This window comes from Desmodus rotundus, chromosome 10 (assembly GCF_022682495.2).
Source record: "Desmodus rotundus isolate HL8 chromosome 10, HLdesRot8A.1, whole genome shotgun sequence".
Taxonomy (NCBI): domain Eukaryota; kingdom Metazoa; phylum Chordata; class Mammalia; order Chiroptera; family Phyllostomidae; genus Desmodus; species Desmodus rotundus.
Window position 1 is genome coordinate 46416153 of NC_071396.1, and position 13833 is coordinate 46429985.

Genomic DNA, 13833 nt, shown 5'->3' on the forward strand with positions numbered 1-13833 from the left:
AGGAAGAAAAAGGTGGCCTGAGCAGGGAGGTAACAGCAAGAATGGCCATAGTGAGGCTGTAGCTTCTCGGCCACCTGGTGGGCAGGAGGATACTTCCCACTTGCCTCAATGCCTGCTGCTGGCCGGTCCCTTCCTTGGCCAAGCAGCTTGAGGGGCAGGGTCCCTTCCTTGCCCCTATGGTGCCTACTTGAGCCCACCCCCTAGCCATGTCAGCAGGCCCAACTGTGGGCTGAAAGGCCTGTCTTCAGCTGAAGTTGGTCTAGCAGGCTAACTGGCCCTTTGCCGGCAACCAGTGTGACTTGAGTAGGTCTCGGCCTCTCTGGCCTGGGGCAGTCACTTCATTCACAGCAGGAAGGCCTGGCTTCCCCAGAGGGCAGGGTAGGCCAGAGGCCCAACCTAGGAGCCTGCCTGTCCCTTTGCACTTGCCCTTTATCCATGTTTAGCTCATCCCTCTATGTCTAAATTCTCCTTGGACAAAGCTCCACTCTGAAAACAAACCAGGGCTGCTCCCACAAGTACCCCCAGGTCTGAAGTGTGCCAGGCAAGGGTCTGGGCCCCAGAGCAGCACTGCTGACGCAGGCTGATCCTAAGGCCCCACCCTCATAGAACTCAGCCTGTGCCACCCAGACCAGAGGCCAGCCAGTGGCAAGGCACTGTTAGCAGGGCTTTGAGTAAGGACTGCAGGAATCCAGGGGGCACCTCATCTGGCTTGGGATCGCAAGGGCTTTGGGAAGAAATGGTCATTTAGGGTGGCCAGGAGCCGAAGCACGCAAAGTGGGATGGGAGCACGAGTCAGACAGCATCAGTAGAGGGTGCGAAGGCCCTAGGGCAGCTATCAACTCTGTACTGACAGGGACATTTCATTTCAGGAGGAAAGGCTGGAGGGGACCTGGGGGCCCGCTGAGCCGGCTCCTGGGAGAGTGTGGCCATTGCTACCCCTGAGGCAGCAGTACAAGCCTGTAGAGGGAAATAGGTGCAGCACAGGTTGCCCTCTGGTGGCAGATGCTTAAAACACAACAGAGTGCTCCAAGCAGAAGCCGCTTTGCCTCACAATCTAGGGTCAGGCTGGAGCGTGGAGGGAAGTCCTTCCCCACATATGGCCAGTAGCAAGACTGCTAACAGCTGTCTCTCCCAACCACAGGCCCAGCCCTCCTCTCTACCCCTTGTCCCCTTCCTGCGGATATAGACAGCACTTCCCTGCCCCCACTGCAGCCCCTGGCGCCCCCTACCCCAGGTGAGTCCCCTACCCTGCAGCCAGGCTCCTGCTTCCTGTTGCCCAGGCTTCAGTGCCCACAGAAGGCCATGCCCAGGTCACTGCTTGCCCTGTGCTAGTCGTTTGTCCATCCGTCTGTCTGTCATTCTGCAGCCTCTTGCTGCCCTGTGCCTGAGAATGAAGCCAGTGGAACTACAAGAGGCCTAAGCCCAGGCCAAACTGCAACAGAGCAGCCAGGGACAGTTACACGCACATGGGTGCTCGTGCTCCAGCCTCTGTGCATGCGTGAGTCCGCCCATGTGCAGGTGTGCATGCACTCACTGCTGTTCTGCATCCCTGCTGAGGGAAGGGCCGGTCCAGACTTTCCTGGGCATTCCCTGAGCCCTGCCCAAGCTGAGGCAGCAAGCTCTGGCCTGCTTAGGGACCCCACACCCATTTAAGCAGCAAGGGGCAGAGTAGTATCCGTAGGACAGAAAATGAAGTGGGAGGGGTGTGTGTGTGTGTTTGTGTGTGTCCTTTTAGCTCGTTTCTCTCACTGAGGAGTGAGCTAAGTATGGAACAAGGAATTCAGCAGACTTCTCCAGTGCTATGGGGCTCACAGGATAGGAGCACCAGCAGTTGAATGCTATGTGGGTGTTGGGGGGCCCCAAGGAGACCCCAGCCAGACCTGGTCTGTCACAGATCTTCTTGAAAAGGTTAACATCTCCTGAGTGAGGAGGACAAGGGGAACAGCAGTAGCTGGGGATGGCTGGAGGGGGACGTGATGGGAAATGGGAAAAGATGGGGCTAAAATGCCAGCAGACATGGTCAGCAGTGCTCTGGGCAGTGGGAGAATTTCAGCAAGAGCAGCCAGGAGCACTCAGGCACTGTTAAAAGGTTGTGTGGAGAGAGTCCTAGAGGAGCCCATCAGAAGAGTGAGGAAGGCCGCAAGGCAGTCACAGGCTCATGAGGTGAGCTGGAGAGGGCAGGAGGTGAAAAGGGACGAGATTCAAAAGCTATTTTAGGCCTTAATTTAGTAACCACCTGAATGATGAGTAAGATTTTTGCAGTGTCGTCTGTGTAATGTGTCGGGAGCAGGTATTTGCATGTATCGGTGCTTGTACATAGGCCAGTGGGGCTGGGATATCTGTTCACCTGTCCTTGTTTACTGTGCAGGGTCTCTTGTGTCCCAAGACCTGGCCTGTACACACCTGGCTCAGAGTTAACTCTCTTCCTGCTTCTAGGTTCACCCACCCATCCCTGATGCTAGGTTCTGGCGTACCTGGTCACCCAGCAGCCATTCCCCACCCAGCCATTGTGCCCACCTCAGGGAAGCAGGAACTGCAGCCCTATGATCGCAGCCTGTGAGTGAAAAGGCACACAGTGGGGAGGAGGGAGGGAAGCAGGTGAGCAGAACCCAGGCTCCCATCTGTTTGTCAGCCAGGATACACATTTCTTCCACCAGGCCGAAGGCCTGCTGCCTAGAAGCTCCAAAGACTACCAGAGAAGGCCTCTGGCCAAACTGTCTTGTGGCTTTTGCCACTGACCACTGTTTTTGAGCTTCAGAAGCTGGAGGGAGTGGGTGGAGTGGGAAACAAAGATTTAGTTTAAGCCAAGATGGGAGGGGTTGAGAAATCCTTATATACACTTTTCTTACTTAGCTGCACTATACCTGTAAGGAACTAACTCTGCTCATCAATTTTGGAGTAGCTTAAAAAAAAAAAAAAGATTCCATTTACAAAAGCTAAAGTATCCATGCCCTTACACATGCACTGGATACAGTAGCATTAGGTGGGCATTGTGGGGGCTCCCAAGTGACCTGGACATGTGTCCTTCAGGAAGACTCAGGCAGAATCCAAGGCAGAGAAGGAAACCAAGAAGCCAACCATCAAGAAGCCACTGAACGCCTTTATGCTGTACATGAAGGAGATGAGAGCCAAGGTCATTGCAGAGTGCACACTCAAGGAGAGTGCTGCCATCAACCAGATCCTGGGCCGCAGGGTGAGGCCATGGGCAGATGGGCTGGCGGGGATGGCCCCTGACCACCTCCCTAGTGCAGCCTGCTGACTCCCTGGTGCATTCTCTCTGCCCCCACTTTCCCTCTGCAGTGGCACGCACTGTCACGAGAAGAGCAGGCCAAGTATTACGAGTTGGCCCGCAAGGAGAGGCAGTTGCACATGCAGCTATACCCAGGCTGGTCAGCGCGGGACAACTATGTGAGTGGCCAACAACACACAGTAGGGATGGGTAGGGGAACCTTTCAGATTCCGTGCCCCACAGTCTCAGCAAGGAAAGCAGGACTACTGTCCCAAAGGCACAGAGGAGGGGAGGTGGTGGACTGGAGGGGTTCAAGGCCTCCCACAGCTAGTTCAGAAGAGGGTCAGGCAAGGGGAGCTGTTGGTAAAGACAGGCCCGTGTCCTTTTTTCCACCCAGGACCTACTCCCACTCCATGCAGGGCTATTGCCCTATATTTGATTTGGGCTCATAAGCAGAAGGGAGGAAGGGGCCTGGAAGTTACCTCTTCCATTCAAAATGGAGACCAGTGTGGGAAAGGGAGGAGGAGCCCTTAATTGCCTCATGGTTTACCTAGCAAGAACTGCAATCAAGAAATGCTAGGGTCCCCAGGTAGAGACTGTGTGCCTGGAATCCAGTGTGCCAGTGGCAGCCAGGCTAGGCAGCTGACTGCAGGTATCCCAGCCACTCTCACTGGGGTTAGTGTCTACCTCCTAGATCTGATGATTCTCTTCCTTTGTTTCTTGCAGGGGAAGAAGAAGAGGCGCTCCAGGGAAAAGCATCAAGAATCCAACACAGGTGAGACCTTCCCTCAGCAGTGAGGCTCCTCTCCAGGCCCCCATTTGACAAGCATCTATAGTCTGGCACAGAGGGAGGGTCCACCAACCTTCCGTGTGTGGGCCTGGGCTCTCTGGAAACATGGCCTGCACCTCGCAAGTCAGACCCCCACTTGAGAAACAGCTATACTAAGTCCTAGGGAAGACCAGCAGAAGCCAGTTCACATAGCCATGGTGTGAGGGCCCACCATGTTTGCTAGCCCTGCTGTGCTCACAGCTCGCCTCTGCCAGGGGAAGTTAGTGAGGAGCTGACTGTCCGATCCACGCTAAACCCAGCACCACATCCTGGGGGTTCTGAGGTGGACAGCATGCTGTCTGCATGGAGACTGAGCCAGACCCCATCCCTACGCCCATGGTCACACAGCCTGCTGGCTAGTGCCTGGCAAATTTACCCCCGTCCACCATTTTTCATGGCAGTGCTGTGCAGAGGACCCAGGAAGTCCACACTCTGCTGCAAGTGTCCTTCATGTGGGTGGATTCCTGTCCCAACTCCGATCCACATTCATGAATGACTTTCTCAGTTGTGCTACCTCCCACGCTTCGACTGGGGCAGGGTAGGCTTCAGCCCTTTTTCTGAGGTTGAAGAATGGGGTTTTACTTTTAATCTGGAAGTGTGTAGAGTAGGTTTAAGCTACAGCACGGAGGGTATGGGTTAGGCAGATAGGGTGTTGGCAAAAATTGGGGGGCGGGGGGGAATTGGCAGGGAATTCAGGGGTGGAGACAGACCTAAAGCAGAGGTGGCTAGGTCTGGATCCCCAAGAGCCTCCCTGGTTTCTTTCACAGCTCTTATGCTGCAGGGAACCCCACAAGCCAGAGGAGCCAGCATGATAGGGTCCTCTCTCTTCCCCACCATTCTTCCCCTTCCTCTTCTGCCCCACTGGGTGCCATGCACACCTTTCCTAATACTTTGGCTTTGGGCCCTAGGGCTTCCCACTGGGGCTGGCTGTGCCATGGAGAGGCCCTCTGCTTTTGGGGGCTGTGGGGTACCTGTGACTGGATAACACTGATGTTACCTCTTCTTTCTGGGCCCTGCTCTGCCCTGCTGCCTGCCTGCTCGCCCTCTGCCCTGCTCTGCCCCTCTGGCATGGCTGTGAGCAGACCCTGGCTCGCCTAAGAAATGCCGTGCTCGCTTTGGCCTCAACCAGCAGACGGATTGGTGTGGTCCGTGCAGGTGGGTTTGTCCCCACCACCATCCTCCCTTTGCTTCAAGCTGCTTCCCTGACTCTGCATATGCTCTGCTGGGCCTATAGCCTTCCTTTGCCCACCCCCACCTCCTAACCCCTTAGGATACCTGCAGATTGTGCAGCCCATGTCTCCTAAGAATGGGAGTGAACACTGAAAACAGTTTGTAGAGAAAATCACTTGGGTCTAAGTGGAAGGAGGGGAAGAGACAATGTTCTATGGAAGGAAAGGCAGGCTCAAGAAAGTAGTTCTGGTGCCTACAGTCCTCAGGTAATGGTTTGGTGCTAACCAGGCCTAGCTGGTACTCAATAGCCAAATAACACCATTCAGGTGGCCTCAGCCCCTGGTCCCAGGCATGAAAGTCATAATGGCCAACCAGTTCCATCACTTCAAGTTGGGATTCCTGCCTGAACCCTTAAAGCTAAGGGAAAAAAGGTGACTATAATAGAAAATACCATAAATAACCTGGATGCCAAATGGCAAAGTAACTCATCATCTTTTACCTATTGAGACCAGAGGGCTGAGAGGAAGGGAGAGAGGAGCAGGCCCTGTAGCAATAACTCTGTTTCACCATGGAACAGAAAAATGCTTACATGTGTGAAAAGAATACCTACCAAGTGGCTAAAGGTTGCCTAGTTCAGGTTCACACCAGGCCTGGGAGGGCTGAGGCTGAGGCTACTCCAGATAGCTAGAATCTGGGTGAATAGGTATATGTGTGTATGGGCACATGGTGGGAGGCAACCCTATCCTCATAGGAGGCCCTCATTCTACCCATCCTACACTACTCAGAGACAGACTCTGTCCCAGAGAACGCAAGATGGTTAGAATGGATGAGAAGAATCACTGTCCATTTCTTCTTCCCCTTCCCTGCCCCTAACCTAGCTTTGAGCACTGGGACTGCTCAGCCCAAGAAGTGACAAGCACTGCAGCCCCTTGCCTTAAATGCAGATGTGAACCTCACAGAACCACATGAAACAGGCTCAAAAAGGCCCAGACTAGGAGATGGTTCCCTTGGAAAACAAAGGCAGCCCACAGGCTCCAGCTACAAAAGGTCCCTGTGCCACCGTGTGGCTGTGCTGGGAACTGCACCTGGCCAGGCCCAGCAGAGTAGCAGTGCTGGTTCAGTTCTGAAAGCATAAACACATCACCCATGTCCTGGGGAGAGGGGACAAGGGGTCAGCTAGGCCTGTGCAAGGACAGCATTTTTTGGTTGTGGTGTATGACTATGAATTCACCCTCTGTTTACAGATAACTCTCTTCACTATTCCTAGGAGGAAAAAGAAATGCATTCGGTACTTACCCGGAGAAGGCCGCTGCCCCAGCCCCGTTCCTTCCGATGACAGTACTCTAGGCTGCTCTGGGTCCCCAGCCCCCCAGGATTCACCCTATAACCTCCTGCTGCCCCACTTCCCCACAGCACTACTTGCTAGCCCTGCGGAGCCAGCGCCTACATCACCAGGTCTCTCAGCAGCTCTCAGCCTCCCAGCCCCGTGGGCCCCCACAGGCCCCCAGCAGTGCCCTGCAGAATTCACAGGTACAGCAACAGGAATTTCAGAGACAGGCAGCCTAGCATGCACAGGACACCTGGCTTCCAGGGACCCACTCTTTGAGAAGCAGCGACAGAGCCCCAAAGCATGTGGAAACCAGCCAGGGGCCCTGTTAACTCCTGAGGGTCCCCGTGCTGGAGATTTCAGAGGCTGCACAACTTCTGCCTGAACCTGGTGCCATCAATTCAAACTGCTCTGAGTGGTGCATCACATCTGTGTTATCACCTGACTAAGGGCATCTCCTGTGCCTTGTAGCAGCCTGCATCTGTTCTTTTCACCATCCATCTTGCTAGCCAGATGCCCCAGCAGCTTTCCCTACCCTGCCTCCCTAGCCCACCTCCCCATCCACACCACTGCCACACCCTCCCCATGCCAGGCACTTCGTGGACCAAGAATAAGCTGGCTTATCAGACATGAGCCTGGCACAACCACAAAGCCCAAGATGACCATGCTTTTCTCTTAAGGGCCTAGAAAAGCCACGTTTTACAGAAACCTAGCTGCCATTTGCACCCTGGACCAGAGAAATCCTGCCACATTCTCAGGAGCTTGTGAGTAGAGGGAATGGAATAGGTTAAGTTTAGGCCTACCACCCTAGGCAACAGAAAAACCTGACACCACCTTAATCAGGCAAGTGTGGGTGGTGGGGATTATCTGGCTCTCTAGTTCAAATTACTTGGAAATGATTCCTGAGAAACTCAATCCCCTCAGAAGATAGCAAAGCCCCAGACCTGTCACTAGTGGCTGTAGTCAACAGCTCGAAGTCATGGCCCAAAATCTGGTTTGCACCTCTCCCCATTCTGAGAGGCTTTTTCACGATCCATTTCCAGCTCCTCCACCTCAGTCTAGCCAGCTCGTGGGCAGTGGTGAGAAGCCAAACAAAACCAGGCCAGCTTCAGTTTCCCTATGGGGCACTGGGAAGGAGGACTGTTACAGCCAAAGCAAGGAGCCCAGAAAACCTCCAGTGGTAGAGTGGGCTTTCACCACAGCCTAATTAACCCAATTCTGAGCCAAGCTTCAACCCTGAGCCTTAAACAAACAAACAAAAAAAAAAACAAAAAAAACCACCCTTTTTAATTTAACTTGGGTTTTTGGTGCCTCCTCACTGTACATAGCCTGAATCCAAAGAAAAAGGGCTGTCTCTGTACCCACACACACCCCTCAACAAAAGCCTTTAGTTCCTACTTTAGCTACTGGCTTCTCTGATTCCAAAGATCATATATTCTAGTGTAGTGTTGCAGGAAGTCTTAAGAAAAAAGGGCCATTGTAGTAGTAAAAATATTTTTGTATTGTTAAAGCATCATCATAGAAAAACTTTTTAAACATGAGAATAAAGATACTTTTTACTGGTTTTTTTTTTCCTCAAAGCTTGACCCTGAGAAAAGCTGTTTCAGGAACAGCGTGATATCCTTTTCATGACAGCCATGAAACTGGAGGTTTATACTCTGTGGTACACGTTAGACTTTCAACCTGCAGGAGCCAGGGATTACTCTCACCTCCCCTTACAGGGCTTGGGCCCTGCTGGGCTCATGCTGGGAATGTGCTCCCACTCCAAGCCTTGCTCTTATCCCACCAATCCTAACAACCGATGCAGGCACAGACCAGACTCTCCCTCCCCCCAGTGGGATGGGTTGGAAACTGCTACCCACAGACCCTAAGATAATCCAACTAGAAATAGGTGCACCTGACCACTAGGCTCCATTTTGTCTGAGGGTTGAGTTTGGATGAACCATTCCATAAGTACATATCCTATTATGAGGAAAATCAGCAAACAAGTCTTTGTATACTATACTGGTATAAAATCCAAAAAGGTATTTAATAGAACCCTTTCCTCCCAGAGACTATTAAAGTGACTGAAGTATGTTCATATTTTTATATAAAACCTGAATTTGAAAAATCTCCAACCTACCTTTTACACAGCTTTATCTATCACGTTAAAATTCGCTGTTAACTTTGAGACCCATCATGAATGTAAAAGGTGTCATAAAGCCACCTCAATAGGTCAATTAACCATTAGGTACACTCAAGAACTGTATACAGCAAGCAGCCACTGGGCCATCATCATGCATTGTTAATTTTCACTGAGTTATATTTTTTGATTTTATGTTTAAAAATATTTATAAATAAAGTCATCTTCCAGAGTAGTGTCTATTTAAAGTAGGCCATTGGAAGTTGTAATTCTAGACCTTTTTCTGGAAGGGTACTAGAGACCAGCCGTTCTCTTGACATCTGTCCCATTTAAAGAATTCCGCTCTGGCTACTGGCCTAGATGTTTCAAAAAACTACATTCTAACCAAGGCTTATGCAAGACTGGGTTGCTGCATCTGATTAGGTGTCTTATTTACAGTACACTGGGTACATGAACAATGTACTCTTTGTGTAAGTGAGGGTAGAAGAGGGGGGCTTTGGCAACATTGTTAAAATCCAGCCTTAAAAAAAAATGACATCAAAGAAGAAACTCAAACCCTCCCCCCCCCCAGGTCACACCAGCACATTCCTTTGAGGTCTCAGGGTGGCTTGAGAGTGCAGCCCCCAATTCAACTTTGAATACCCCACCAGTCCCAGCTGACTACCAAGAACCAGCCCTATTTTTTCTTTTTTTTTAATATATTTATTGATTATGCTATTACAGTTTTCCCATTTTTCCCCCTTCACTCCCCTCTGCCCTGCACTCCCCCTCCCACCCACATCCCCCACCTATAGTTCATGTCCGTGGGTCGTACATATAGGTTCTTTGGCTTTTACATTTCCTATACTATTCTTATCCTCCCCCTATTTTTTAACCTATCATTTATGCTACTTATTCTCTGTACCTATTTTCTGACATGACAAGATACCCCAACCTCCCTTACACATTCCCACACAACTGGCAGATTTGCTTAAAATGTACATCTTGAGCCCTCTCTTCTGGCAGCTGCTCTCACTGTGCTCAGGATATTGTGATGGCTCAGCCTGGCAAAGTAGCAGGGACTTACCAAGTCTTCCAATTTGAAGGTATTCTGCATGCATTTCTAGAAAAACATCACAAAAGGAACTTGCCAGGCCTATACATCAAAGTAGAACATTTGAGACCAAAGAGTAATTCATAACATAAAGACAATGAATTGACTTTTGAAGTTGCTTCAGCATGACTTTCTCAGGTCTCTTCAGAACTATTAGTTCACCACGAGTCCTTGAAACTGAACTTCCCATAGAAGACGACTCTGGTTCTTAAGTTGGATCTACTCTCTCAATTCCAACTGTTCCAATCACTTTGAGATCTCAAATCACCATGGGACTCTTAATTCAGGCTCCGGATGCTACACTGGTCCAGAGCAGCTATTAGACTTTCACTGGTCTTGTCCACAATGGGCATGGTGGTCTGAGAGGAGCCCTAACTTCATGTACTCAAACCACAGAGTTTAAAACAACAGATGTGGATGTTCCTATAGTTCCCTAGAATAAAAACCCAGCTTAGGTCAGGGTAGATTTTGAAATTGCTAAGTATGGGACTGAGCATAGAGTTAACTGGAAAGGGCAGACTCTGTCCTGGAAGTAGGAATTAGCCTAACCCCAGCTGTACTCATGAGCCAGGTCACTAGCAATACAAGGTAAGGGGTATTTTCAGCAGCCATGAATTGTATGGAAGATAATTAGTAGTAGTTAAGGTTGACACTTATTTCAAAGTAAACCAGAGGTTCAGCATGAACCAGGGTTTACGTTTTCATTCAAGTGTTCTCATTCCTTTATCTGAAGTCTTGTTTCCTTCAGATATGTGAAGGCAATGTTAAGGGATGGAGGAGGGGGAATTATGTTTCATTCACCATCCCCAACCCACAGCCCAAAAGCCACTATGGAAACAACTCTTGAATATATAGGGTCTGGCAGAGGCCTGCTTGAGTGTGGTTGGTAGGGTAATAATATGGGTGTAATAATTTAGAGTTTTAATGTCAATGTTTCACCTAAAATGTCATACGGTGTGCTTGAGTGTGATATTATGTTACAGAATTACAGGCTTATGATTTTGTAATAAAAGATTTTGTAATAAAAAGGGGGGGGCATTATTTGTGCTGGACCCTGTAGATTTCTGAGATTGTAGCTCTCTATTCCCACCCTGCCTAGAATCCTCCTGAGACAGAAATCCCTGCAAACCATCTGAAGCAAAAAAAGGGAGGCTGAGGCTGTGAAATGGCACACTGAACACAGAAAGGACACATGAATTTGCCCCGTATAGATGGGAGGCATTGAGAGTGAGAGAGCCCTTTTATAAAATAGGCTGATTTTTGGAGTGAAAGAAGAGGCTGGTTAGGTGCTTGGTAAATACTTCCTGAAAATGTTAAGGTCATGAGAACCAGAGAAGAGGAAGCAGATAATGTTGTGAGCAACTATTTCTCCCCCAAAAAATGCCTCTCAGTATTGCCAAACAGACCAGTTGTATCCAACAGTGCAAAATTCTGCAAGACAGCAGGTCAGCCATGAGTTAATCACTCAAATGAAGTCCCACATTGGAAATCTGTCGAACAAAGGCACCTCCAATACCTTTATGCCACCAACAATGCTTGTAACTACTGACAATCCAACAGGACAACTCAACAGGAAGGACCAAGTGTCCAAATCCTGCTTAGGTGTCCAAATGGCACAAACTTGGGTCAAGGTACATGTTCTAAACTACTTCTCACACCATTCTTTGTCTTGATATGCACATTGAGTTCTCACTCATTTTTTTTTAAGATAGTGATTTTTAACAACAGTAAACAAGGACTTTAGTTGTAAAAACCCGAATATTCAGAATACTTTAGTAATTAAAAAAAAAAAGTTTTAGTTCTAACACTCAAAAATAGCAATGCCTAACATGAATCTGATACTCTTCCAAAAGTGTCATAAAAATTGTCACCAATCTGGCCTTACTGTCACTTTCCAGCCTATATTTGCCAGCAGACTTACCAACACCCAACCTTCTGCTGCCAGTTTCAGACTGAGCACTGCTTCCCCCTCACCTTGGCATCCCTCCATCCACAACCAAATCCAGCTTCACTTCTGAAACTAGTTTTTCCTCATGGAACATTTTCTAGACCCTTACAGCCCTGTAACCCCCAATTTGCTCATGAATCTTGTTCTGTCCAGGAACATTTTTATTGAAGTTATTCATCCTCTCCTAACTTTGCCTCCTTAACTATTCCAAAAGATGCCAAGAGGGCAACCATGCCTTACACTTCCTACAAAGTATAAGCTAGGAGCTACACTTTAGGTAGTCAACCATTTCATACGCTTTCCCTTTACTTGCATTATTGTCTTTTATTCTCTTCTTTCCTAGCTAGAAATCAGTTTTCACACAAATCCAGATCATTGAAGATTATCATCTTTTTAAAGCTCAAGCAAATCTGTAGGGAAAACATTTGATTCCTCCCCACTGAGATTTAGAAAAAGAAAACTCGGATCTTCAAAAGGAAGTGGTGGCAAGCAAAGTTAAGTTTCGAAAGATGAGTGAGATTCTGATGGTTGTGGATGAGATGAAGGGCATTCAGAGCAAAAGACATGCCATTCTTAGTTCTTTTTCCCGGTGAGTACCCCTTCTGTGCCTCTTCAAACTGCTATTAAGAGCTTAGACAACCTACCTACAATTTCTTCTTAATTTACCCCTGGGTCAGAAAACAAATTACACTATCGGCCAATTTTTAAGTAAATTAAGGGATCATGCTGTTTGGAATATCTGCCTGCCCTGAGCCGCAGGCCCAGAGTGGCTCACCGTTATTCTCCTTCTCCAGCTAGTTCCAAGCTAAGCTCAGCATTGCCATGACGTCACGTTAGAGGGCTGCAGTCCCAGGAGACCACTAAGTTATAATACAGATTTAGTCCCAGCAGCTAGAATAAACAAATCACAGTTACATCACTCAGGCATCTATAACTTGAAGGGATGCCCTTGTGAATCTTTGGAAAAATATAAAAACTGTAGAGCAACACCTACCTCATGTTGTTAAAGGTAGATTTATGAAGGCAAACTGGTGAAATAGGGGCATTATTACAATAAATAATGTAAAAAAAAATGGGCATACTTTGGGATATTGCAGGTTTGGTTCCAGAGCACGACAATAAAGCAAGTATTGCAATAAAGCAAACCGTAATTCTTTTTGTTGGTTGAGGTTCTTACCTTCAACTAGTAAAGCACACATCTGTTAAGTACCATAAAACGAAATGCAAGGAAATGTGGTCTGGATAACCACTTCAAAAGAGGTAACTTGTTTTTATAATTTAAAAGTTATCAGAATCTATTTGAGGGAGCTCATCCTTAGTCCACAACATGTCAGGGAGAAAGTAACAAGGGGTTTGGTTTACTTTTCAATCACAAATGACACAAGTCAATGAAAAGCTGAAAAGCCGAAGGGCTGTCACAGAGGAGTCTTCATCACCAACAGTACCACACTGCAGGCAGCTACTATTTCCATGTCATCCAGGCCATGTAGGTATTAAGAGTCAGAGGCAGACGTGCCACAGTGTTACTTTAGAAAAGTTGGAAAGTGAGAGGATAGGCAGGGGTGGGTGTATCTTTGAAGACAGGTTTGGGTATTATGGGAAAGGGCCACTCACTTCACCTGGCTAAGATGAGAATGTGGAAAACTCTTGGTAGACATAGTAAATGAATAGCATATAGCAAGGGAGGGGAAAAAGAGCGCACCAGACAGCTTGAAGGGTCTCTTACTACTATGCCTACAATTTAGTTGGGTACACAATATCCACAAATGGCCTGCTTACTCTTGGATGAGCTGTCATACCTACATTAAGCATGAAGAGTTTAAGATTATCAGGAACTATTGGTTTAAAAACTAGGGCAATAATCTATAGAGTCAGGAAGGGAACAAAAATTTGAACTGCTACATTGTCCACTCAATCTCAGCTGTTCAGAAAGGACCCAGTAACCTTTACATATGGGCAGTGAGGTTCTTCAGTCCTGTGAGTCAAACAGTTTGGGGGCGTTATATGGATCAAGAGCTAATATAGGCTCTTGTTTCCTAGAAGCTGTTACTTCATTTCCAAATTAAACACAGCATTTGCTAATAATCTTAGACTTTCAGTACGGACTGTGTCAGT

General features: G+C 48.3%; 1 protein-coding gene across 4 annotated transcripts in view; it reads left to right on the forward strand.

The window, feature by feature from the left end:
• The window catches only part of TCF7 (transcription factor 7), a 30557-nt gene extending 23703 nt beyond the window's left edge, over positions 1 to 6854 (forward strand). The window contains exons 6-11 of one of the 4 annotated variants that reach the window (XM_045183891.2): positions 1142 to 1234; positions 2437 to 2556; positions 3031 to 3193; positions 3301 to 3408; positions 3956 to 4004; positions 6496 to 6708. In XM_045183891.2, coding sequence (XP_045039826.1) covers positions 1142 to 1234; positions 2437 to 2556; positions 3031 to 3193; positions 3301 to 3408; positions 3956 to 4004; positions 6496 to 6575 — 613 coding nt within the window. In that variant the 3' untranslated portion in view covers positions 6576 to 6708. Of the gene's footprint in view, positions 1 to 1141; positions 1235 to 2436; positions 2557 to 3030; positions 3194 to 3300; positions 3409 to 3955; positions 4005 to 6472 lie in introns of all 4 variants that reach the window. The other 3 variants (XM_024575301.3, XM_024575302.3, XM_045183892.2) reach the window with 3 other exon arrangements.
• The last annotated feature ends 6979 nt before the right edge of the window (positions 6855 to 13833 follow it).